General features: G+C 39.9%; 1 protein-coding gene across 2 annotated transcripts in view; it reads right to left on the bottom strand.

The window, feature by feature from the left end:
• The window catches only part of POLE4 (DNA polymerase epsilon 4, accessory subunit), a 188489-nt gene that overhangs the window by 100463 nt on the left and 62478 nt on the right, over positions 1-25548 (bottom strand). Inside the window, exon 5 of one of the 2 annotated variants that reach the window (XM_058428686.1) lies at positions 12331-12352. The exons of the other annotated variant lie outside the window; for it this stretch is intronic. Within the exon in view, the coding sequence (XP_058284669.1) occupies positions 12346-12352 (7 nt within the window). The 3' untranslated portion in view covers positions 12331-12345. Of the gene's footprint in view, positions 1-12330; positions 12353-25548 lie in introns of those variants that run through there. 2 annotated transcript variants of the gene reach the window in all.

The raw sequence follows: 25548 nt of genomic DNA, 5'->3' as shown, positions 1-25548 counted from the left end.
ATCACCATGGCTCATTTCTGTATAGAAGCAGGCTGACTTCCCCTCTTCCATCTGGGAATGATACTGGAGAGAGGCTTTCAACTTTAATAAATCTGTATAAACTACATCCGGTCATTTGGAACATCACAGGGTCCACATATACATTAGGAAGTCAACCCTACGCCATCATTGCTGGTTTCCAGAGCAACGTGTAGTGATAGCTCTCCAAGCACTAGTCAGTCTAGCTGAGAGATGTGATACCCAGAAAAGAAAATCTAAGGCAGTGGCTCTCAAATTGTTTTGACTGGTCACTTAGTCAGAGAAAGCTATTCCAATAGACAAAATTCCATGAGGACAACACCCTGGAACAAAGACGTTTTGAGAAGATCATACAAACAGTAACTTCAGCAATACTGTTAATGCAAATATACATCACAGCCCATTGTGGGGCTAGCCAAACGAACTTCAGAAAAATAAATTAATACATTAAAAATCAAGCACAGTTTCCAAGGAAAAGTCCAATAAACTCAGGGTACTGCTAATGATGAACTGATAAGAAGCCCTCCCATTCTCTGATCTTTGCAGTGTTATCAAGCACTGTGGAGTAGCCAGACTTCTTGGTAGAATGCTGGATTAGGATCCTCAGCAAATTTTAGTATAATGTTAATGTGAGTTTTTTGAACACCAAATTTTAGTAACCCTTAATATTTCACTTAGTAGTTACTGGTAAGCAACTGAAAGTCTCTAGAATTGCACATCTTTGCGCCCTTATTAATTTGTATTTTTTAAGTTAGTTCCCTCCTCAACTGATGTATCTTCATGGCTTACTGCATGGCCAAGAACCATATCTGAGATGGGTTGTCTAGGAGTTGTGCAATGCAGCCATTCCTGTAGGTCCCCTCTGCAATGTTACTTGATACTGTGAGGCAGCCCCATGCTTGGACCACATTAGCTGTGGCTCCTGTTGGACACCTTCGCTATGCTCTTGGCTAAAAACAACTAAATACAATCTGTTTCTGCATTTGCTGTAAAACAGTTATCGTGAATATTATTAGTGTTTATTAATGCATCAATGTATTTATTAATTACATTAATAATTATTAAATTATTTTTAAATAATATAATTAATAATTACATTATTGAGGACCTTAACCATTATTAAATTATTAAAAACTTAATAATTATTAATTTAACAATGTAATATATATGTAATTTTAAATCATGCTGATGATAATAGTTAATGTTTATTTGAGTTTACTATGTGTCAATCACAAGTCTAAGGGTTCAGCATGTTCTGCTTTGTTTAATCTTCATATACCCCTAAAGAAGAAGGTGCTATTATAAGTCCATTTAGCCACAATGTCACACAACACTCCTTAAATAATCTCTGCATGAGAATTTTTCTTGAAGTTTACTGCCAAGAAAATTTTTACTCTCCTGGGAAACCGCTGTACTTCCTCCTTCCTGATCTTGAGTTGTGTAATATTCATTGCCTGTCTTTTATCCCTGGATTCCAGAAACTTCACAATAGAATTTTGAGTCTCACACAGGCTGGTGTTATCATTAGTATACTTGTTTCCGTGTATTTATCTTTGTCTGACTCCATTTTCATTTTATTTGCTTTGTTGCATACATTCTTGCTAATAATTGCCTCAGAACTTTTTGGAAAGAGGAAAAGCAGAAATAAATTTAATTAAACACACAAAAAATACACACTTTGACTTTATCCTAAGAGCATTACACCTGAGGAATCAGTAAATGGAGATTGAGAACGACAGCCCCATCACTTGGGACAAGTTTGAAACAATTTGGGAAGTAAAATATCTTTTCCTGGAGCTTCCAGGATATGATGGCTATTCGTATGTTTTAATGAGAATAGAGTTATTGACTCTCATCTGGGGAGAGCCCTGAGATCTACAGCAAAGCTCTTGGACAGAATAGCAGAGGTCTTTAAAGGAGGTGGAATTTCTCCTATTATAGAAATCATCGGCCGGGCGCAGTGGCTCACGCTTGTAATCCCAGCACTTTGGGAGGCCGAGGCGGGTGGATCACGAGGTCAGGAGTTCAAGACCAGCGTGGCCAACATAGTGAAACCCCGTCTCTACTAAAAATACAAAAATTAGCCGGGTGTGGTGGCACACGCCTGTAGTCCCAGCTACTCAGGAGGCTGAGGTGGGAGAACCACTTGAACCCAGGAGGCAGAGGTTGCAGTGAGCTGAGACCATGCCATTGCACTCCAGCCTGGGTGACAGAGTGAAACTCTGTCTCAAAAAAAAAAAGAAAAAAAAAAGAAATCATCCCAGAAGCAGCTATCTTAGTACACATGCACCTATTCAGTGCCCTTTGCTGTAATATGAATATATTATTTAAGGGAAATATTTTATTTATAAAATATTTTAACCTTAAGCATGCGTGTGTTGCTAGGGGTCAGAGGAACAAAGAATTATGCAACTATCGCACTCTGTTTCCTCTGGCAAATGAGTACAGCTGCTCATAAGAGTAAACATATAAGAAAATAATAATAATGTATTCAGAATAAAAAGGTTTACTACAACTCTTTTCTTTTATCTAATGGGATATGATATTGTCAGTGGGCTTCAAGCAATGGTTCTAGAAATGCCAAATATTTTATTTTATTTATTTTTTGAGATAAAGTCTCACTCTGTTGCCCAGGCTAGAGTGCAGTGGCACAATCTCGGCTCACTACAGCCTCCACCTTCCAGGCTCAAGCGAGTCTCCTGCCTCAGCCTCCCAAGTAGCTAGGATTACAGGTGTGAACCACAACACCCAGCTGATTTTTTGTATTTTTAGTAGAGACGGGGTTTCACCACATTGGCCAGGCTGGTCTTGAACTCCCGATCTCAGGTGATCCACCCACCTCTGCCTCCCAAAGTGCTGGGATTACAGGTGTGAGCCACTGTGCCCGGCCAAGTATTGCATTTTAGCAGCTATGGTGACCACAGAAATGTGGTCATATGACACTTAATATTTCTTGGGAAGTGTGGTTTAAAGCTTAATAACAAATGGCATTTACTATTTGAATTTCATCAAAAAAGAAATTTTAAACACAAAGTAATTGCACTTCTTTCTGTGTCTCTCATCAGACTTTTCTTAGCCAATTCCTGCTATAGTTCCATGCAGACCTAGAACTCAGAATGACGTCAACCCCTTTATCACTCTAATGGTTCTAGCCATCCTCAGCAATGGTGCTTGCAATCTAAATTTTGATTGCTCAGAATCTCAGACTTTATTAGAGTTCCAAAGGAGTTTTAATTACTTCCTTAAAAGTTTATACTTCAACTGATGAGGATGATTTATTATGAACTTGTAATTTAAGGAAAAAAACTCTCAGTTTGTTAAATTTACTTCCTCTTAAACCTCTGTGCTCAGAATGCTTGATTAGGATCTAGGAATTTGTATCTGGTTTAAAGAATTTTTTAATCTAACAAAATACTCCAGATTTTCATTCTTTTTCTTTTCTTTTCTTTTTAATTCCTCTCCTTAAAGCAAAAGGCACACCTGTAGCCTTTGGTTTAGGAGGTGTAAGAAGTATCTGCATCCAGAAAGAATGAGTAAGGCTCTGTTCATCCCACCCCTTCTCTATAGACCAGCATTTCTCAACTTTAGTGTGTGTGTGAATAACCCGAACATCTGGTTAAACTGCAACAACTGATTCAGTAGATTCAGGATAAGACCTGAGATGTGATTTTCTAACAGCTCCCAGGTAATGCTGCTGGAGCTGCCTCACAGACCACACTTAGAAAAGTGAGGAGCTGTAGGATCTGGAGCACTGCACAATACATGCAACTGTAAATTTACTAGTAGCCACATTAAAAAATTAAGAAGAAGCAGGCAGAAATAATTTAACAATATGTTTATTTAACCTATCAAAATACTATTTCAACATGTAATCAACATAAACATTATTAATGAGATATTTACATGTTTTTCATTCTAAATCTTCAAAATCCAGTGTGGATTTGTCTTAGTCCATTTTATGTTTCTGTAACAGAATATCACAGATGAGATAATTTATAATAAACAGAAATTTATTTGGCTGACAGTTTTGGAGTCTGGGAAATCCAAAAGGATGGCACCAGCATCTGGCAAGGGCCTTCATGCTGTGTCATCCCACGACAAAAGGTGGAAGGATGAGAGAGGGTGAGAGACAGGAGAGGGCCAAATTTTCATAACAAACTCACTCCTGTGATAATGACATTGCTCCATTCATGAGGGCAGCGTTGTCATGACAATCATTTCTTATTAGCCCCATCTCCCAACACTGTTGCACTGGGGATTCAGTTGCTACCACACGAACTTTGGGAACATGTTCAAATCATAATGGTATTTTACATTTACAGCATATCTTAAACTACACTAACCACATTTCAAGTGCTCAGTGCTCACATGTGGCTAGTGGCTGCTGTATCGAACAGTGTAGGTCTAGAGGGTCTCACTGTTTCCTTGAAGAAATTCTGTCCAATAACTTTTGAGTGTTACAGAAATCTGTGAATGTCAGGATGTGAAATCACCCAAGATGACTATCTTTAGAGTGAGGGCTGCACCTAATCTGAAAATGGCAGTTCTAATTTGAAAGATGAGTTTATTCAAAAGCAATAGAGCCCCCCTGGGTGGCGAAAGCCTCTTGTGCATTGGCCACAGATTTAGCACTGTCTTCTTTGCCTTGGCACTTCCTGGTTGCAAGTTAAACAAGGCCCATGGGTAAGAGAAGGCACAGAAGTTTTGAGGCCTGAAAGCAGTTTAAGGGGCTAGGTCAAAATGTATGAGATGGGAAGTAATAAGCCAGGATACAAGCAGAGACCAGGTAGTACAAGTCCTAGAAATCCTCACTTAGGGGTTTGAATTTTATTTAAGAGCAATGAGGAACCATTCAAAGGTTTTAAACAGAGAAATATGATCAGGCTTTCATTTGACTTATTTATTTATTATTTATTTATTTATTTATTTATTTATTTGAGACAGGGCCCCAGTCTTTTGCCCTGGCTGGAGTGCATTTAAGTGATCATAACTCACCACAACCTCAAACTCCTGGGCTCAAGTGATCCTTCTGCCTCAGCCTCCCAAAGCACTGGGATTACAGACCTAAGCCACCGTGCCCAGTCCAGGTTTTCATCTTAGAAAGATCTGTTAGCAACAATGGAAACAATTTCTTAACGAAGACAAGATTGAAGGCAAGGAGACTAGTTAGAAAACTTTTTCAGAAATCCCAGTAAAAGATGATAATGGCCTGAGTTAGGACACTAGTTCTGAGGTTGGAATAAAAAGACAAACAAATTTTATTTATACTTTGGTGATAGATTAGCGAAAGAAAAATGATGAGAGAAGAATCAGGGATGATGCTCATATATATCAGACAGGGCCTAAAACAAAAACTCAAATTAGAACATCAAGAGGATTAATAAAGGCATTGTTGACAGAAGTATGGACAGAGTGTAGGGTAGCCACAGAGATCAAGCAGTCCCCAGAGGTGGAGCTTATACCACCCATAGGCCTGAAGGCACAAGCAAAAGCAGCAGTTACTTGACCTAGAAAGACAGTGTTGTGTAACAAGGGCTGCCATGAGAGAAACAGTGACCTCTGGTTGAACAACACAGCCAAAGAGAGGCAAACCAGCAGCATGAGCCTGTGGGAAAAATATCCAGTTTTCACTCTCCTCCCTTCTTGTTTCTTTACAGGACTCCCCATTGGCTGACCCCTCCCAGAAGCCAGAAAGCAAGGGAGTCCTTTGGTGTGGTCCATACAGCACCCACCTGGATGCAGAAGAGGATAAAGAGAGAGAGGCTCTGGAGAGGTAACGGAAGAGATCTGGCAAGCCAGTTTTCTGGCCGAGGTGGCTGTGTGGAGCCATTTGTTGAGATAGAGGACCGCAGGATGCTGGTGTGGAAGGAAGAGGGTTATCGCGTGATTCAGACTCACAGTCATCCCTGGAATCTCTTTCTAGTTGATGTGATCTTGCAACCCCCCATCCTCAACTCTTTCTGTTAAGACCCCCAAAAAAGAAGGGAGAATCACCATGAACTTGTAACAGCTCCTTATGGTCTCCCTGATTGCTTTCCAGCTCTACAATCCATTCTCAACACACCTCTGCAAATATCAATCAGGTCATGTTTTGCTTGCCTTGCTTAAAGGCCTTCAGTGGTTTCCCACTGCTCTCAGAATAAAATCCAAACTCTCAGCCACAATCCACAAGGTGCTGTAGATCTGGGCTCTGCCCTGCCTTTGACCAATCTTTCACCCACTCACCCCACACTCTCTTCTCTCCAACCCCCACTCACTATGGGGTGTACTTCTCCCAGATCCCCATACGTGGGCAGTGGGTTCCCTCTCTGCTCCCCATTAGCTCTCTGGGGAGTACTCCCAGGCCCTACCAAAGTAGGAGCTCCCCCATCTCAGCTTCCCTAGCACTTATTATGACATGAAATTGCCTTACTTTTTACTCTCTTCTTCCAGTAGGAAAAAAAGCTCCAGTATATACCTAGGTATCTTGCCAGTCTTATAATTGCTGTTATCCTCCAGCTAGAAAAGGGCCTGGCCCATAGCTAGTGCTTAAAAAATACACGGTACATTGACCACAAGTATGAATGAGTATAAAATGCCAGTCTCACAAATGGATCATCTCAGAGGAAGCAAGTGGGTTTCCTACTCTGACTCTGAGAGCTGTACAGCTAAGACCTGAGCTGGGTGCAGGGCCTAGGCCTCCATGAAGACCCAGGGCCATGTATGCATGATCTGGTGCATGATCTGCACATGAGGTTTTCATATACATGAACATATACCTGTGGAAATTTAAAGAAAGGAGAATATGTTAAATTAAATACTACCCTTCATGCACATTACCAATACCCCCACCTCAGAGGTAACACTAGTAACAGGTCCCTGTGCAGTCCTCCCTACTCTACACTTAAATACATATATAATATATATATACACATACACATGGTATATATTATACATACACATATAAGCTATGTATATAGAAAGTATTTAAATATATATACTTATCTACTTCTGCTTTTAAAATACAGATATATACTTTAAATGTATATACACATGTCTATGGATACATGTATATTTAAATACAAACATGTATATACTTCTCTACTTCTATATTTAAATATATAAATAGCTTGGCTTTTTTGTGTAAATAGAAACATCCTATTTGAATTTTATCATGTGGCCCTTTCACTAAACAATATGTCTAAAATATATTTTTATATCAGTACAAACAGATTTATCACTTTTTAATTGCCACGTAACATCAAGACTTCGCAAATTATTTAATCACCCCCCCTGGGTAAATATATAGGTTATTTGCTCCTTGCACACAAGTACAACTATTTCTTCATGGTGTAAACAGCATTTGTGGGTGAGAATGGAAACAGGCATGAGATTTGCCTCCTGAGTTAGAAATGGATGGATGGCCAATTCCACTTCCCCCATCTCCCAACAAACCCAGTGCTTAACAGAATTCTGGGATGGCTGCTATATTTGCCATTTCCCCGCCCCAATCCAGGTAACTCTTCTCCATTTCCTTTGGGGAGATTTTGGGGGGAAGGGAGAGGGTACATGAGCCAAGCAAGCCCCAGGACACAATTTGCAGTGCAAAAAAAAAAAAAAATTAAGGACACTTGCTCAACAATTATTAAGAGTTTCAAGTTTATGCACAGCATTAAACTAAGCAGGGACCTTTTGAAGACAGGTACACACCCCTGAAGCCAGCCCTGGTTAGCCTGTTGGATTCTTGAGAGGAGAGCCACAGTGGGGAAAACAGGGAAGCTAAGTCACCTCCTGCATACAGCCCTGCAGAGACATCCACTCATTCCTGCAACCAGATCCCCAGGACCACCTGGCCTCTGCCCTTTCCTTTCCAAGGCTTGGTTGTCTATTCTCCGGCTTTGCCTATAATTCTGTGAGCTCTCACCTCATTCCAAAACTTTCTTTCGGTTTTCTTTTGTTTTTCTTTGCAAGTTCCTGTGGCTTGCACTAATTGACATGGGAAGTCAACAAGTGATTCCCATTTATTGGGTGTATTTTTATACTAGACTTAGGGGATGAAGCAGTGAACGCTCAGTAAGATCCCTGCTTTCATAGAGCCTCCCTAATGTAACACAAAAACAGTAAGTCAATGAATAAATAAATAATTTCAAACAGTAAAAGGTACTAGGAAGAAAATAAACAGGATGATATGACAGAGGGTATCTCAGGAGAGGAGCACTCCCGGTTCAGGGCCTTGGTACCAGCTGTTCCCTCTCTGGGAACACCATTTCCCAGACATTCCCTTTGCCCGCCCTCTCATCTTACCCAGTTCCTATTTAACTGTCATCTTATCAAGGTAGCTTCCTCTAACAACCCTATGAAAATGGCCCTGGCTCCAATTCCTGCTCTTATTTCTTCTTTCCTGATTCTGCTTTTATTTAATTCATAGTATTTTTCACTACCTGATGCATTGTATACTTATTTTTTTACTTTTGAACTATCTGACTCCGTCCGATCTGATGGGGACAGTCCATAGGGAAGAGGGGTTTCATCTTTGCTCATGGCTGCACCATTGCACTGAGAACAGCACATGGCGCTGAGTAGATGCTCAACAAATATTTGTTGAGTGAATAAATCTGAAAATGAATGACTAAGAGTGGTCAGAGAAGGCCTGTCTGAGAAAGCAACTTTAAGGCTGAAACCTAATGAGGAGAAGGAGATGGCCATGTGTAGAATGATCCATGCAAAGGGAGCAGCAAGTGTAAAAACACAGCAATGGAAACGTGGTTCTTGTGTTTGCAGGACAGAAAGAAAGACAATGTCAGCATCCATTTCACCCTGACTTGAAGTGAAAAGAGGCTTAAGGACAACTATGGTAGAACAGGCCACTGGGGCTCAGACCACCTGTAGAGGTCTACCTACTGCTATCCTCTGGGTCCACAGGTGGCCATCTACCACTGTCTCTGGTGGTACTGCCAGAGCCCCCTGGCTGCCCCATGGTGTGACTGCAGCCAGTGTGAGGTCAGGGGCCTGACTGTGGGCAGCAGGTATGGCAGCTGGAGGCTGGCTGGATGCAGGGACGATGAGATGGTAAATGCCTGCCAATCAGGGTGGTGCTGCCAGAACCTCACAGTTCTTAGAGGATGGAAGGTGCTGCTGGAGATGAGGCAGATGGGGTTTAGAACATGATGGATCACCAAAGAAATCATAGGCAGAAAGGTGCAAAGGAGTGTCTATGGCACATGGTGATGCTTCTGAAACTTCAGGTCCATCCTGTGTTGGTACAAAATAGGGTGTTTTATAAGCAAGAATGTAGCTGATACATGACGATACCATCAACAGGACTGGCTAGTACTAGGCACAGCACAGCCAGTTCTCTGTCCTTCCACCATGACAGATGTCTCTTCTCAGTCATAGCACACTGCTGTTGCTGAGCCCAGAAACTGACCCAAAACCCCTCACAATGCAGCATTCCAGGCAGCCACCACTAACTGATTGGAGTTGGCATGCAACATGTACTTGCCAATCCTAACCTACAGCCTGATGCCCAGAAGTCACCAGGGCAGAGTTTCAAGTGCCTCATTGGGAATTTACAAAAAGAGGAGTCTTTCTACCTATAGATCTAAAAACCCGATTTTGCAGCTTTAAGCTTCTTTCTTGAACTATAACAAACCTACAGGAAGGTATACAGATTGTAAGGCCACAGCTTGTGAATTATCACAAAATGACCACACAGCCACTCAAATCAAGAAATAGAGTATTACCAACACCTAGGACCTCCCCTCACCCCCTGCCAGTCACTTCAACATCTCTCCTCCCAAGGGGAACTACTATCCTGACTTCAAACACCATAAATAAGTTCTGCCTAATTTCAACTTTGTATAAATAAAAGCAGACAGTCTGCATTTATTTGTGTTTGGCTTTTTTCAGTCATTATATTTGTGAGAGTCATCCACGTTGCTGGGGGGAGGTACTACTGTTAGAATATATAAGGCCTTGGGCCAGGTGCAATGGCTCACACCTATAATCCCAGCACTTTGGGAGGCCAAGGCGGGCAAATCACCTGAGGTCAGGAGTTTGAGACCAGCCTGGCCAACATGGTAAAACCCCAACTCTACTAATAATACAAAATTTGCTGGGCTTGGTGGTGGGCATCTGTAATCCCAGACTACTTGGGAGGCTGCGGCATGAGAATTGCTTGAACCTGGGAGGCGGAGATTGCAGTGAGCTGAGTTTGCACCACTGCACTCCAGCCTGGGTAACAGAGTGAGACTGTGTCTCAAAAACAAACAAACAAACAAAATATACATATACATATACATATATATGGCCTTGGAGGCCAACCTAAGGACTTGAGTCTTTACTTCAAGCAAGATGGAAAGCCAGGGTGTTTTTTGAGCAGTGGCGTGATGCCCTACAATTTATACTTCTAAATAATGGTTCTGACTGAAGTGTGAGAATAGCTGGTAGACCCACAATGGCAGAAGCAGGGAGACCAGTCAGGAGGCTCCTGCAATAACCCAGTGAGAGTGATGGGGCTTGGACCAGGGGGACGTACAGAGGTGGTGAGAAGTGGTCTGTTTCCAGCTGTATTTTGAAGGCAGAACCAAGAGGATTTGCTGGTGGACTGCAGGTTGGTGTGAGAGAGAGGGAGGAGTCAATAGTGACTGCAGGATTTGGGAACTGAGTAACTGGGGAATGGAGCTACCATCCTCTGAGATAGAGAAGGCTGCAGAACGGGCATATTAGGGTCAGGGGATCAAAAATTCTGTTTGAGGCCTTTCAAGTTAGAGATGCCTATAGTCATCCAAGTGGAAGCATCACATAGGCAGTTAGTTGTAGGAACCTATGGTCCAGACAGAGGTCAGCACGAAGATGACTTAGCATCAGTCTATTGATGGTATTTAAAGCCACAAAACTTGTGACATCACAAGGCGGGTAATAATAGAAAGAAAAGACAACTGCAAGGCTGGCATCTAAGCTGAGCCTAAAGGATGAGCAGGATCCCATAAGCGAAAAAGAAGGAAAAGACAAATGAATGATAATAGCAGTAGTTGGCATTTATTGAACTCCTACACTGCGTCAGGCTCTACACTAAGCACTCACACCACCATCCCGTTAACGCATTTAGCCCCCACAGCAACTATATAGAGCAAGAGCTATTTACCATCCCCATATTACAGATGAGAACACTGAGACTTGAAAGAGTCGAATCTGTTCAAGTTCTGTAAGTGATAAAGCTGGGCTTGGAATCCAGACAGTCTGGTTCTGAAGTCCTCATGCCTAAATACTATTCTATACTACCTGTCCATGGACATTCCAGGCAGGCTAACAAGATGTACAAGTGTATGGAAATGTGAGTGTAACCCAGATATCCCCACGAAATATCAAAATAAAATGACCAGCCCTCTATCTCACATAAACACAGGATCTTGCTCACCTTCCTCAACATCCTTAGGGGTTCACTTTTTCCTAGAACTATGTCTTCGGGAGAAGTAGAGGTTTAGCTCACGTCTACTGCTGGGGCAGCCCAAGCTAGATCTGGCTCTGCTGTTCCCTGACTCTGAACCTGGACATCCAACTCTGGATTTCTGATCAGCACACTTTGCTCCTGATCAAAGCTCAGAACCCAAGGCTCACCACCGCCCCCCCCATCTTATGTATATCCCCCATGCACATACCCGCCCCCACAACACTAACACACCACTGCAGTATCCTCAGACTTTTACTGAAAGGAATAATGGTGGGGATAACCTCACAGCACAGAACGTGTAGCCACTTAAAGCTGATTAGGCATCATTATCCTAAAGTTCAGATCAAGAGCAAGACTTGACTAACTGGGCCATAAAGTAAAGATGTGCATTGGAAGAAGGGAGGCACCTGCCTCTCACAGGGCCCTAGGCATTGTGGGGAGGGGAAGAAAGAGAAAGGGTAAAAATTAAGAGATGTATTCTCATTTTACCTCCCCAAGATTTAGCTCAGAAAAGGGAGGAATGCCCCATTTAACACTCATAAACCAGATAAAACTAATTGCTAATTTTGTATCCACTGCTCGAGTGGTGTAAGGCTCATGAAGACTCAGTCAAACACAGACAAAATAAGGAACAGGATCATCATTTTCTCTTCTCATTTGATGCAACACTTTATATATACATTTCAGAAACACACTATAGTTTTGTTTTTCTTTCTTTTTCAGTTAAAATTAACATTTTTCTGTTGTCGTTAAAAATTCTTTTTAATAATTTTTATATTTTCAAAATATATCTAGAGGTGTCTACTGTAATTTGATTAACTATCACCCTATTTAGGCTTACTTTTTCCATTTTCACTGTTGTAAATAATGAGGTGATAAGCTCTTTGCATTCCTGGTTATTTCCTAGAAGTGAAAAAGTTAAAATTAATGAACACCATTTTCGATAAGTTCTGCCACATTGTTTTGCAGAAATAAAATACTAAAAGTAACAATTATAGCAGCAGTGGATGAATGAACCGATTTCACCAAAACCTTATGATCATTTATTCAACAAATGTTTATCAAATGTTTATTATGAGCTAGTCATTATTCTACATGTGGGGGATATGGTGATAAATGAGACACAGAACATCTCTTTTCTCAGGGAGCTTCAGTATAGAATATGTCATGTAGCAGTAAGTTCTGTGAAAGAAAATAAAACAGGGTAAAAGGATACAGCAGAGACCTGGCAGCCACCCGGAACAAACCTTACCAGCTGCCTGTTTCTGTAAGTAAAGCTTTATTGAAGCACTGCCACAGCCATTCATTTAAATATTGTCTGAGACTGCTTTCCTCTACAATGGTGAAGTTGAGTGGTTGCCATAGAGACCATATGGCCCACAAAGCCCCATGTGTTGGCAGCACCCAGTTTATTAGAGTAAGACTGGGCCAAAGCATCCTGGGATGCAGTATTGGTATGGTAGACTAACTGCTGTAACAAATAGACCCCAAAGCGGATGGTGGCTCATACACAACAGGAATTTATTCTTGTTCTCATTACAGTAGTGGGTATGGGAATAACAAGCAGGATCCAATCTATCTGGGTCTTTCAGGGACCCAGAATTGACAAGGCTTTGCTTTCTTCAACACTTGGCTTCAAGGTTATCCTGGGGTTGCCCTCTATTCTGGCCAGCCAGAAGGAACAAAAAACATGGTGTATTTCTATGCAGGAGGCTTTTAGGGGCCCAGTCCAGAAAAGGCTTGCATCAGTTCCACCAACTCTCCATTGGCTAGAACGTGGGCACAGGGTGGCACCTGACTGTACGGGTTACTGGGAAATGTGGTCCGTGGCTGCTCGGCACTTCCCAGCATGATGCTTGGAACGAGCAGGCCATCTCTGTCTCAGAGAGGATACAGCTTCCAATTTTCAACCAGAGTTGGCAATCCACTGTGCTTTATTGTGCATTTCTTTGATTAACACTAAAGTTGATATATAAAATGTGTCTTGTTTTGTTTTTCTTTTCTTTTCTTTTGTTTTTGAGTCTGAGTTTCACTCTTGGTGCCCAGTCTGGAGTGCAATGGCGTGATCTCGGCTCACTGCAACCTTTGCCTCCTGGGTTCAAGCGATTCTCCTGCCTCAGCCTCCTGAGTAGCTGGAATTACAGGCACCTATCACCACACCCAACTAATTTTTGTAATTTTAGTAGAGATGGTGTTTCACCATGTTAGCCAGGCTGGTCTCAAACTCCTGACCTCAGGTGATCCACCCACCTTGGCCTCCCAAAGTGCTGGGATTACAGGTGATATGTAAAATGTTCTAGGGCCAGCCCCAGTCATTCACACCTGTAATCCCAGCACTTTGGGAGGCAGAGGCAAGAGGATCACTTGCGGCCAGGAGTTTGAAACCATCCTGGGCAATATAGCAAACCCTTGCTCCTCCTACTCCCCTCTGTCTCTAATAAAAAATTAATAAAGCTTTATAATATATGTATTAGCCATTTATAATTTCTCCTTTCTGAATTTCCCATCTTCTTGTTCTTTGTTCATTGAGATCTCAGATTTTTCAAATCATTTTTATGAGTGCTTAAATGATTAAAAATCGTAATCCCCATTTGTTGTTTTCCTTTTCATTTTTACATAGTTTTTGAAGAGTGGAAAATTTAAAACTTTATGTAATCAATTCTATGTGTTTTTTCTTTGTAATTCCTTCCGTTTTCTACTGGGGGATATTTTTTACCTATTTAGAGATTAAATACATAATCTCTTCCTTGCTGGTTTTTTTCAAGTTTTTTTTTAAAGCTTTGCATACACTTTTAAGTGAGGTTCTAAGTTAACTGCTTTTGAAAATAGCCAATTTTCTCAACACCAGTTATTAAACAATTCATGTCTTGGTAATAGATTTGTGATGACTCGTTTGCTACATCTTAAGCTATTTAGTCTTCTAGAGTGTGCGTCTATTCTTGTCTTAATTCAGTACCATGAAACTTTGTTACATGTTTATAGTCTTTTCATATATTATATTCACATCTAGTAAAGTAAGCCCTTCCTATATTACTTCTTGCTTAAACATTTTAAGAGTATTTCTCATGTTTTAATAATTTTTATCTCATTGCAAAAATAATAAATAAGAATTTTTATTTCAAAAATACAACATGAAAATAGAAAGCTTTTGGTTAACTTTAGATAACGTTTTTTTTTTTTTTTTTTTTTTTTTTTTTTTTTCCCAGGCTGGAGTGCAGTGGCGCAATCTCGGCTCACTGCAAGCTCCGCCTCCCGGGTTCAGGCCATTCTCCTGCCTCAGCCTCTCCGAGTAGCTGGGACTACAGGCGCCCGCCACCATGCCCGGCTAATTTTTTGTTTGTATTTTTAGTAGAGACGGGGTTTCACCGTGGTCTCGATCTGCTGACCTCGTGATCCGCCCGCCTCGGCCTCCCAAAGTGCTGGGATTACAAGCGTGAGCCACCGCGCCCGGCCAGATAATGTTTTAATTCCTTTTAAATTTCTATCAGTATTCTAATTGTGTCTATATGATATCCACAGATTAATTTGGGAAACCAACATCTTCCAAACATAGAAAAAGCTCCTCATTTGTTGTTTTATGTTTTTCAGGAACACTTTTTGACTTCCTTCATATAAATCCAGTGTATTTCTTGTCAATTTTATTCCTAAGTATTTTATAGTTTACTGGTATTTAAATATAATATTTTCCTATTTTGTTTGTACCTGGTGTTTATTGGCATATTGAAAAGCTATTAATTTGTACATAGTTATGTTGTAGCTGGTCATATAGGTTTTCAATTAATTTTCTTACACTTCCTAGAGAAACAATCATATTCTCTAACAAACAAAAATAATGATCTATTTTTATAAATAAATTTATAGTTCTTTTTGTGCTGCTTTTCAGTTCTTGCTTCACTGCAGCCCCTAGCACAGTGTTGTGTAATCCACAGTCCACAGGGCCCTAGCATCCCGTGAATTTGAAAAATGCTGGATCCTTTATCTCCCTCTCATAGGTTCTCTACTTATATTTGAGCGTTGAGGGCTTTGAAAAGTCATGTGATAAAGAATCCTAGCTAAACTTATTTAACCTTTCATCACTACTATATAACCACTAGTATGCAAAACATCCACTAATATGCCTCAGGACAATGGCAGTCCTGTCTCCAACACCCCCACGCCACAGCCTGTGTTCTCTTATCCTTTCCTACCCAGACCTTCCACAGCCACCACTGCTTGGAAAACCTGTGTTACTGGATTGAAGTTAGGGTAATTCTGCACAATTTCCTAAACAATGTTGAAAAGTAGCTGTGATAAAAAGGCATCCTTTGATTCATTAATGTGATGTACAGCATATAGGTAAATCTGCTTGTCTTCTCTTTTTTCTCCTGAATAGACTTGCCAGAAGTTTATATAACTTATTGCTTTTTTTAAGAGCCTGCTCTTTGGTTTATCAATGCTATACTTTTTGTGGGTTTTGATTCAATAATCACTGTTTTTATATTTATTGTGTTTTCCTCCTACTTTCCTTAAATGTATTTTGCCATCATCTCTTCTAACTTGGGGAGCTAGGTACTTAGTTCATCTATTTTTGTATTTACAACTACTTATCAAACTGTATGGAATTTAGCCAAATGCCAACATGCTCCCATTATTAGAGAAAAGAAAGGGAGAAAAAAGATAAACTCTTTAAATTTCAGGCTCATTGCTTCTCTCACAGAATCTAATACATTAATTAAACTTTATCTCAAAAAGAGCTAACATAGATAAAAATAGAGAACTACGGGCTTTTTGAAATAACTTTGAAAAACTAATGAGGTGTGGAGAACTGGAACACCCAGAGTCCCTTCAGCTCCAGGCAAATCAAAGTCATGCAACAAGCATAGAAAGAGCTCAGCCAAACTTCATACCCCATCTTCCGGGGCTCTTTTGAAAGTAAAGGTTGGTCTTATATTCAGTTCAAATTTGTCCTACAATTTTGGAGTCTGCTTATTTGGGTTCCTTCCAGAGGCCAATCTTGAGGCAAGAATCCCCAAACAAAGTATTTTATTGGGGAGGCAATCCCAGATAGCACCATTAGGCGAGTAGGGAAGTGAGATGAGGAAGGAAGGAAGTCAGTGAAAGGATTATTATGAAGCAAGCTAATACATAAGCAACTGGAGCTTGATTCTGCTGTGGAACTCCGAGACCAGTGTAGAGCGTGGGCCTCAGGGTTGTCCCACCCCCAGGGTGAGTGGTTGGGGTATTCACATACACCAACTCCTGTCACTCAGTGGAAGGCTGCTGAGGGTAGGGGCGCTGCTGGCCTGCAGCTCCCACGGGAAAAGCCCACAGTTTCGGAAATGCAGGCGCTGGCAGTCAGATGTCAGACCAGGGTGCCGTAAGTGGTAAAGGCGAGAGGATAAGACAGCAGCGGAGAGCGATGGGATGGGGAGTGCCCTGGCAGCCATTACAGGGGCATTGGATGTTCTTCTCTTCAACCAGCCATAAATATCTCACCCAGGCTTGAGAATATGCCTGGAGTTACTTATGGGCTAATTTGCTTTCTGAGAGATATAAAAGGGACTTTTTTCTAGGGTTAACCCATGACCTACTATACTCTCATCATCAGAGATGCATCTTCTGGATGTGCAACAAAGAAAGAGCACCGTGGACGCTGTCCAGAGATAGTCAAGCTGCGTGCGTGGGAGCAAGGGCTGAGGATGGTAAAGTGAGGAGACGTCAGAGGTCCCTGGGGGTGTTGCTAAAGGGATTCAAACTTTAGGAAGTTGAGATGGACTGGGGAACAGAAAGCACAAAGGAGACAAATTGCACCTTCATGACAATTTTATTGTCTTAATAATTGCTTTCCTCTTCTAGGGAGTCCCCTTGTTACAAGATCCTAAACCATTGTTAAGAAAAATGTCATGTCTCCTATGTGTAGTTCTATCTGGATGACCTTGAGTCAATTTCTTCACCGCTGAATAGGAAGGGAAATAAAAACTTCTTCACCAGGAGAGTAGTTGTAACAACTGATTAGATGAAAGGAAAGCCTTGTGATTAATAAGTGCTCGCTAATAAAAGTAAGTCCTCCTCACAAGAATTTGTTCAGCTTAATTAATGTGACAATCTGTTCTCCAAAGCACAACATAAATGCAATATAAATAAAAGGGATTTGACCCTATTTGTCATTGCCAATTTCCCAATAGTGGAGAATAATAAAATCTACGTTCCAGTTATTCCTTTATGCAGATAAATTCACTCTCTGAAATGATATCTTGAAAATTAAAATGCATTCTTATCAATATCATGATCGTTTAATAAATGTAGCTTTCTCCCATTCATTAGCTGAGTTTTATAAACTACTTACTACAGCCACAGTACAACAGTCACCAATAGTACTGGCCTTTATTTTGCTGTATGGAACTCTGAGTAGATACTACAAAAATGCTTTTCCTCTGCAGAAAATATATTACCTAGGTCATTGTCACCTGTCTGCCTTTTTGACAAATGGCTTCCTCAACTAAAACCCTTACATGCTGCCAGCCATGGTGGCTCATGCCTGTAATCCCAGCACTTTGAGAAGCCAAGGCAGGCAGATCACCTGAGGTCAGGAGTTCGAGACCAGCCTGGCCAACATGGTGAAACCCCGTCTCTACTAAAAATACAAAAATTAGCTGGGCTTGGTGGCAGGCGCCTGTAATCCCAGCTACTAGGGAGATTGAGGCAGGAGAATCACTTGAACCCAGGAGGCGGAGGTTGCAGTGAGCTGAGATCACGCCATTGTAATCCAGCCTGGGAGGCAAGAGTGAGACTTTGCCTCAAAATAAATAAATAAATAAAACTCTTACATGCCAATTTGCAATTCTATGTTTTCCTCCCTATTTCTGCTGACAAACAACAGTGTCCCCATAAAACTCCTTCCCTGATTTCAGCTTAAATGTAGAGCCCAGGGAATCACTGTACTAGGCTCAGTGTCTATGCCACTCAGGTCTATGCACATGCCTTGCTTTCTGGCCCTAGAAGTAGCTTATGATCATGGAGCCGGGTCACTGCTGCTGCCACCACAGCCACAGGTCGAGAAGCTCCATGCACAGAGCAGACTAAGAAAGACTGCTGCACCTGCAAACCTGCCAACTTCTGCTGAGGTAGCCAGGGGTACGGTGAGGTTACACCCTCTAGAGTGACTTTGATCACTGGGAGACAAAGTGGGGTTGGAGCTGGGAGATAACTTCTTTTTCCTTTCTTCTCCAGGTGGACTATCTGGAAACTCAGAAGGTGTACTATAAAACCATACAATTAGCTGCACTTACGACTCTGAGACAAGCTCAATAACATACCTCCTTGTATTTCTTTTCTTTTTTTCTCTTTTCTGTATGTTACACGGTAAAATGCATATAATACATGTATAAATAGATATATAATACATATAGTTAAGTGGCATAAAATTTGCCATCTTAACTATTTCTAAATGTTTACAATACATTAGTGTCATCTACGCACACATCATTGTGCAACAGATCTCTAGGACTTTTGCATCTTGCAGAATTGAAACTCTGTTCCCACTGAGCAGCAACTCCTCTATCCCCCTCCCTACAGTTCCTGGCAACCACCATTCTGCTTTCTGTTTCCACTTCTGTTTGACTACTTTAGATACCTCAAATATGTGGAATCATGCTGTATGTATTTGTCTTTGTGATTGGCTTATTTCACTCAGACAGTGTCCTTAATGTTCTCAAGGGTTCGTCTGTGTTTTTGCCTATCACATATTTTCTTCTTTTTTAAGGCTGAATAGTATTCCATCGTGTATATATACCACATTTTCTTTATTTATTCTTCCATCAATGGACCTGTAGATTGCTTCCATCTCTTGGCTGTTGTGAGTAATGCTGCAGTGAACATGGGTGTGCAAATATCTCTTTGTGATCCTGTTTTCAATTCCTTTGGATGTGAACTCACACCTCCTTATATTTGCACTGTTTCTTTCCCTACCTCACTTCCTTTTTCCCTCACTCCTGGTGCCTGGGGCCTGTGCCAGTGATGTGCTGGTGAATGTTTAATATCTGGCTCTCAAGTTTAGTTCCAATGTAAACGTAGGCTGATATTTTCATTTAAATTGCTTCAAAGAGAATAAAATACCTAGGAATCCAACTTACAAGGGATGTGAAGGACCTCTTCAAGGAGAACTACAAACCACTGCTCAATGAAATCAAAGAGGATACAAACAAATGGAAGAACATTCCATGCTCATGGGTTGGAAGAATCAATATCATGAAAATGGCCATACTGCCCAAAGTAATTTATAGATTCAATGCCATCCCCATCAAGCTACCAATGACTTTCTTCACAGAATTGGAAAAAACTACTTTAAAGTTCATATGGAACCAAAAAAGAGCCCGCATCGCCAAGTCAATCCTAAGCCAAAAGAACAAAGCTGGAGGCATCACGCTACCTGACTTCAAACTATACTACAAGGCTACAGTAACCAAAACAGCATGGTACTGGTACCACAACAGAGATATAGATCAATGGAACAGAACAGAGCCCTCAGAAATGATGCCGCATATCTACAACTATTTGATCTTTGACAAACCTGACAAAAACAAGAAATGGGGAAAGGATTCCCTATTTAATAAATGGTGCTGGGAAAACTGGCTAGCCATATGTAGAAAGCTGAAACTGGATCCCTTCCTTACACCTTATACAAAAATTAATTCAAGATGGATTAAAGACTTAAATGTTAGACCCAAAACCATTAAAATCCTACAAGAAAACCTAGGCAATACCATTCAGGACATAGGCGTGGGCAAGGACTTCATGTCTAAAACACCAAAAGCAATGGCAACAAAAGCCAAAATTGACAAATGGGATCTCATTAAACTAAAGAGCTTCTGCACAGCAAAAGAAACTACCATCAGAGTGAACAGGCAACCTACAGAATGGGAGAAAATTTTTGCAACCTACTCATCTGACAAAGGGCTAATATCCAGAATCTACAATGAACTCAAACAAATTTACAAGAAAAAAACAAACAACCCCATCAAAAAGTGGGCAAAGGACATGAACAGACACTTCTCAAAAGAAGACATTTATGCAGCCAGAAAACACATGAAGAAATGCTCATCATCACTGGCCATCAGAGAAATGCAAATCAAAACCACAGTGAGATACCATCTCACACCAGTTAGAATGGCCATCATTAAAAAATCAGGAAACAACAGGTGCTGGAGAGGATGTGGAGAAATAGGAACACTTTTACACTGTTGGTGGGACTGTAAACTAGTTCAACCATTGTGGAAGTCAGTGTGGCGATTCCTCAGGGATCTCGAACTAGAAATACCATTTGACCCAGCCATCCCATTACTGGGTATATACCCAAAGGAGTATAAATCATGCTGCTATAAAGACACATGCACACGTATGTTTATTGCGGCACTATTCACAATAGCAAAGACTTGGAACCAACCCAAATGTCCAACAACAATAGACTGGATTAAGAAAATGTGGCACATATACACCATGGAATACTATGCAGCCATAAAAAATGATGAGTTCGTGTCCTTTGTAGGGACATGGATGAAACTGGAAAACATCATTCTCAGTAAACTATCGCAAGGACAAAAAACCAAACACCGCATGTTCTCACTCATAGGTGGGAATTGAACAATGAGAACTCATGGACACAGGAAGGGGAACATCACATTCCGGGTACTGTTGTGGGGTGGGGGGTGGGGGGGGCGGGGACAGCATTAGGAGATATACCTAATGCTAAATGACAAGCTAATGGGTGCAGGAAATCAACATGGCACATGGATACATATGTAACAAACCTGCACATTGTGCACATGTACCCTAAAACCTAAAGTATAATAAAAACAAAAAATAAAATAAAAAAAATAAAAATAAAAAAATAAAAAATAAATAAAAATTTAAAAATAAATTAATAAGTAAGATGAAAGGGAAAATACAAAGACATATGTCTGAACTGTACTCGTCATGGCATGAGCAATTTCTTTGTTGTATTGGACAATAGTTTTCACATTCTGGAAGAATATTTCAATTTTATGTAGTATTCCTAATATAATGGCTCCAAACATGACATGCTTTTAAGTTTAATTTGTATTATTAACATTTTCTTCTTTACTTTCTTAACTCTATACAATCAACAAGACAAATCGAGCCCTGATACGTAGCCTTTGCCTCTATCTATGATGTACGGTACTCCCAAAATGTCTGATTTCAACCTAACAACATAATGTTACTGGAAGTAGAGTTGCTCTGATAACACATTTTTTTGGTATTTTCATAATAAATGTAAATAACCTCAAAAGCATAGATAATAGAAAAATATAGTCAAATAATTAGGAAGTGATGAGTTTTGGGTATTTATTGCTTTTGTTTTTAATGTAATTCCTTCCAATTGTACATTTATGTAATTTAATTATTAAAAATTAAATGGCTGTGCTTAACAACAGTCTCTGAAAATTAAATGATCAGTTTTTGTGAGTTCAAGCTAGCTCTAGCACACCACTGGTTTGCATTCCTAAACAAAATATTAAGCCATAAACTTTTCTTCTCCAGCTTTATTTAGGTAAAATTAACAAACAAAAATTATATGTAGGCTAGGTGGAGGGGCTCATGCCTGTAATCCCAATACATTGGGAGGCCAAGGTGGGAGGATCACTTGAGGCCCAGAATTTGAGACCAGACTGTGCAACATAGTGAGATTTCATCTCTACAAAAAATTTTAAAATGAGCCAGTTGGTGACGGGTGCCTGTAGTCCCAGCTACTCAGAAGGCTGAGGCGGGAGGATCACTTGAGCCCAGGAGGTCGAGGCTGCAATGAGTCATGATCACACCACTGCTCTCCAGCATAGCTGGCAATAGAGCAAGACCCTGTCTCAAAAAGTAAATAAATAAAACTATATATATTTAAGGTATACAACGTGATGCTTTGATATGTATATACATTGTGGAATGATTACCACCACTATCACGCTAATTAACATATATGTTATCTTAGTTATTATTGTGTGTAACAACATATAAGGTTACTCTTTCAGCAAATTTCAAGTATACAATGCAGCATTAGTTACTAGAGTCACTGTACTATGCATTAGACCTCCAGGACTATTCATCCTGCCTAACTAAAACTCTGTACCCTTGACCAACATCTCTGCATTTCTCCCAATTCCCAGTCCCTGGAAACCACCATTCTACTCTTTGCTTCTATAAGTTTGACTTTTTTAGATTCTACCTATCCATGAGATCATGCAGCATTTGTCTTTCTGTGCCTGGCTTATTTAACTTAGCTTAATGTCCTCCAGGTTCATTCATATTGTCACAATGGCAGAATTGTCTTCTTTTTTAAGGCTGAAGAATATTCCACTGTGGGTATACATGTACAGTTTCTTAATCCATTCATCCATTGATGGACACTTAGGCTGATTCCACATCTTGGTTATTGTGAGTAATGCTGCAATAAATATGGAAGCACAGATATCTCATTGAGATACTGATTTCATTTCCTTTGAAATACCATAGAAGTGGGATTGCTGGATCATATGGTATTGTATGTTTAAATTTTGAGGCACTTCCATACTGTTTTTCATAATAGCTGTACTAATTTGCTTTGCCACCAACTGTGTACAAGGGTTCCCTTTTCTCCACATTCTCATCAAGACTTGTTATCTTTTGTCTTTTTGATAACAGCCATTCTAACATGTTTGAGGTGATATCACATTGACATTTTGATTTGCGTTTCTCTGATGCTTAGTGACATTGAGCACCTTTTCATGTAACTGTTGGCCATTTTTATGTTTTCTTTGGAAAAATGTTTATTTGGGTCCTTTGTCCATTTTTAATCAGGTTATTTGTTTCTTTGCTATTGAATCATGTAAGTTCCTTAAGTATTTTAGATATTAACCCCTTATCAGATGCATGGCTTACAAATATCTTCTCCCATTCATAGGTTGTCTCTTCACTTAGTTGATTGTTTCATTTCCTGTACAGAAGAAGCTTTTTAGTTTGAAGTAATCCCATTTGGATGTAATCACATCCAAAAAATCATTTCTAAGACCAATGTCAAGAATTCCTATGTTTTTTTCTACTAGTTTTACAGTTTTGGGTCTTATGTTTAAGTCTTAATCCATTTTGAGTTGAATTTTGTAAATGGTATGAGATAAGGGTCCAATTTCATTCTTCTGCATGGGGATATCCAGTTTTCCCAAAACCATTTATTGAAGAAACTATCCTTTCCCCATGTGTGTTCCTGACACCTTTGTCAAAGATCAATGAATCATAATCATGTGAGTTTATTTCTGGGCTTGGCTTTCTGTTCTGTTCCACTGACTTATGCATCTGTTTTTATGCCAGTACCGTGCTTTTTTGATTACTATAGCTTTGTTGTATATTTTGAAATCAAGTAGTTTGATGCTTCCACTTTTGTTCTTTATGTTCAAGATTGCTTTGGCTACTCTTGGTTTCTTGTGGCTCCATATAAACTTTAGTATTGTTTTTTCTATTTCTGTTAAAAATGTCATTAGAACTTTGATAGGGATTGCATTAAATCTGTAGATTGCTTTGAGTAATATAGACACTTTAACAATATTAATTCTTCCATTTCATGAACATAGGATATTTTTCCATTTATTTATGACTTCTTGGATTTCTGTCATCAATTCTTTATAGTTTTCAATGTATAGAGCTTTCACCTGCTTGGTTAAATTTATTCCAAAGTTTTTTTATGCTCTTATAAATGGAATCATTTTCTTAATTTCTTTTAAGGGCTAGTTCCTTGTTAGTGTATAGAAACTAATGTATAGTTCATGTATAGCTGCTAATTTTTTGTATGTTAATTTTGTATTCTGCCACTTTACTTAATTTGTTTATTAGTTCTAGTAGCTTGGGGGTAGAGCTTTTTTGGGTTTTCTATATATAAGATCATGCCATCTGCAAGCAGAGAAAATTGTAGTTTTTCTTTTCCAATTTGGATGCCTTTTATTTCCTTTTCTTGCCTAATTGCTCTGGTTAGGACTTCAATACTATGTTAAAGAAGATGTGACCAAAGTGGGCATCATTATCTTTTTCCTGATTTTAGAGGAAAGGCTTTCAGCTTTTTACTGTTGCATATGGTGTTAGCTGTGGGGTTGTCATATAAGGCCTTTTATGTTGAGGCACATTTCTTCTATGTCTCCTTTATTGAACGTTGTTATCATAAAAGGATGCTGAATTTTGTCAAATGTTTTTGCTCTCTCTATTTAGATGATCATATGATTTTTATCCTTCATTTTGTTAATCTGGTGTATCACATTTATTAATTTCATGTGTTAAACTATTCTTACATGCTTGGAATAAATCCCACTTGTTCATGGTGTAAGATCCTTTTAAGGTGTTGTTGAATTCAGTTTATTAGTTACGCCATAAACTTTTACCTTGGGTTCTGCTTTCTAGGCAAATAGACTATGAGAAATACCCTCAAAACAATTGTGAAACATTTTATTCTTTCTTATTAGTTTAGCCTTTTCTTCCCCCATTTATCTATTTATTAAAAAGGAAAAGAGAGAGAAAAAACAACCCACAGTACTCAATAGTAGCCAAAAACCTTATAATCCTCCTCAAATATTTTATTCTTCATAAAGCCCCTGGAACCTTTATACCATTCTGAGGCAAAGGAGGGCTGAAAGAGAAAGCCCTACAGTAAAATTCCCCTCTCATCCAACAGGATGGGGACTCAGAGTTGGTTTTATTTTATTTAAATTTACAAGGTTGTGCCTTTGTTCACAGAGCACAGCCCCCTCATGGTCTGTCTCTGCTTCCATCACTTAACCCCATAACAAATAGGGAGGGTGGCAGGGGACTGTCAGAGGACCATAAAGGAGGAATGCCAAAATTAGGAGTCTGTGTCCCCTCCCATTTGGAAATGTTGGTCCTTGGATTTTCCTCTCATGATCAAATCATCTCCGTTGGAAATCTTGTTGACCGCTTGTAAGGTGCAACCCATTCATGAGCAGTGCAAGATTCCACACTCTCACATTTTTATCACAAAATATCTCTAGGATGTCCACGTGAATTCCCCAATCCCGGCCCTCAGAAGATGATGAGATGAGGAGCAAATTATGTAAATTTCAGAGAATGCCACATTC

This window comes from Hylobates moloch, unplaced genomic scaffold, assembly GCF_009828535.3.
Source record: "Hylobates moloch isolate HMO894 unplaced genomic scaffold, HMol_V3 SCAFFOLD_15, whole genome shotgun sequence".
Classification (NCBI taxonomy): Eukaryota; Metazoa; Chordata; class Mammalia; order Primates; family Hylobatidae; genus Hylobates; species Hylobates moloch.
Note: the sequence above shows the minus strand (reverse complement) of the source record. Positions and strands in the feature narration are given on the sequence as shown.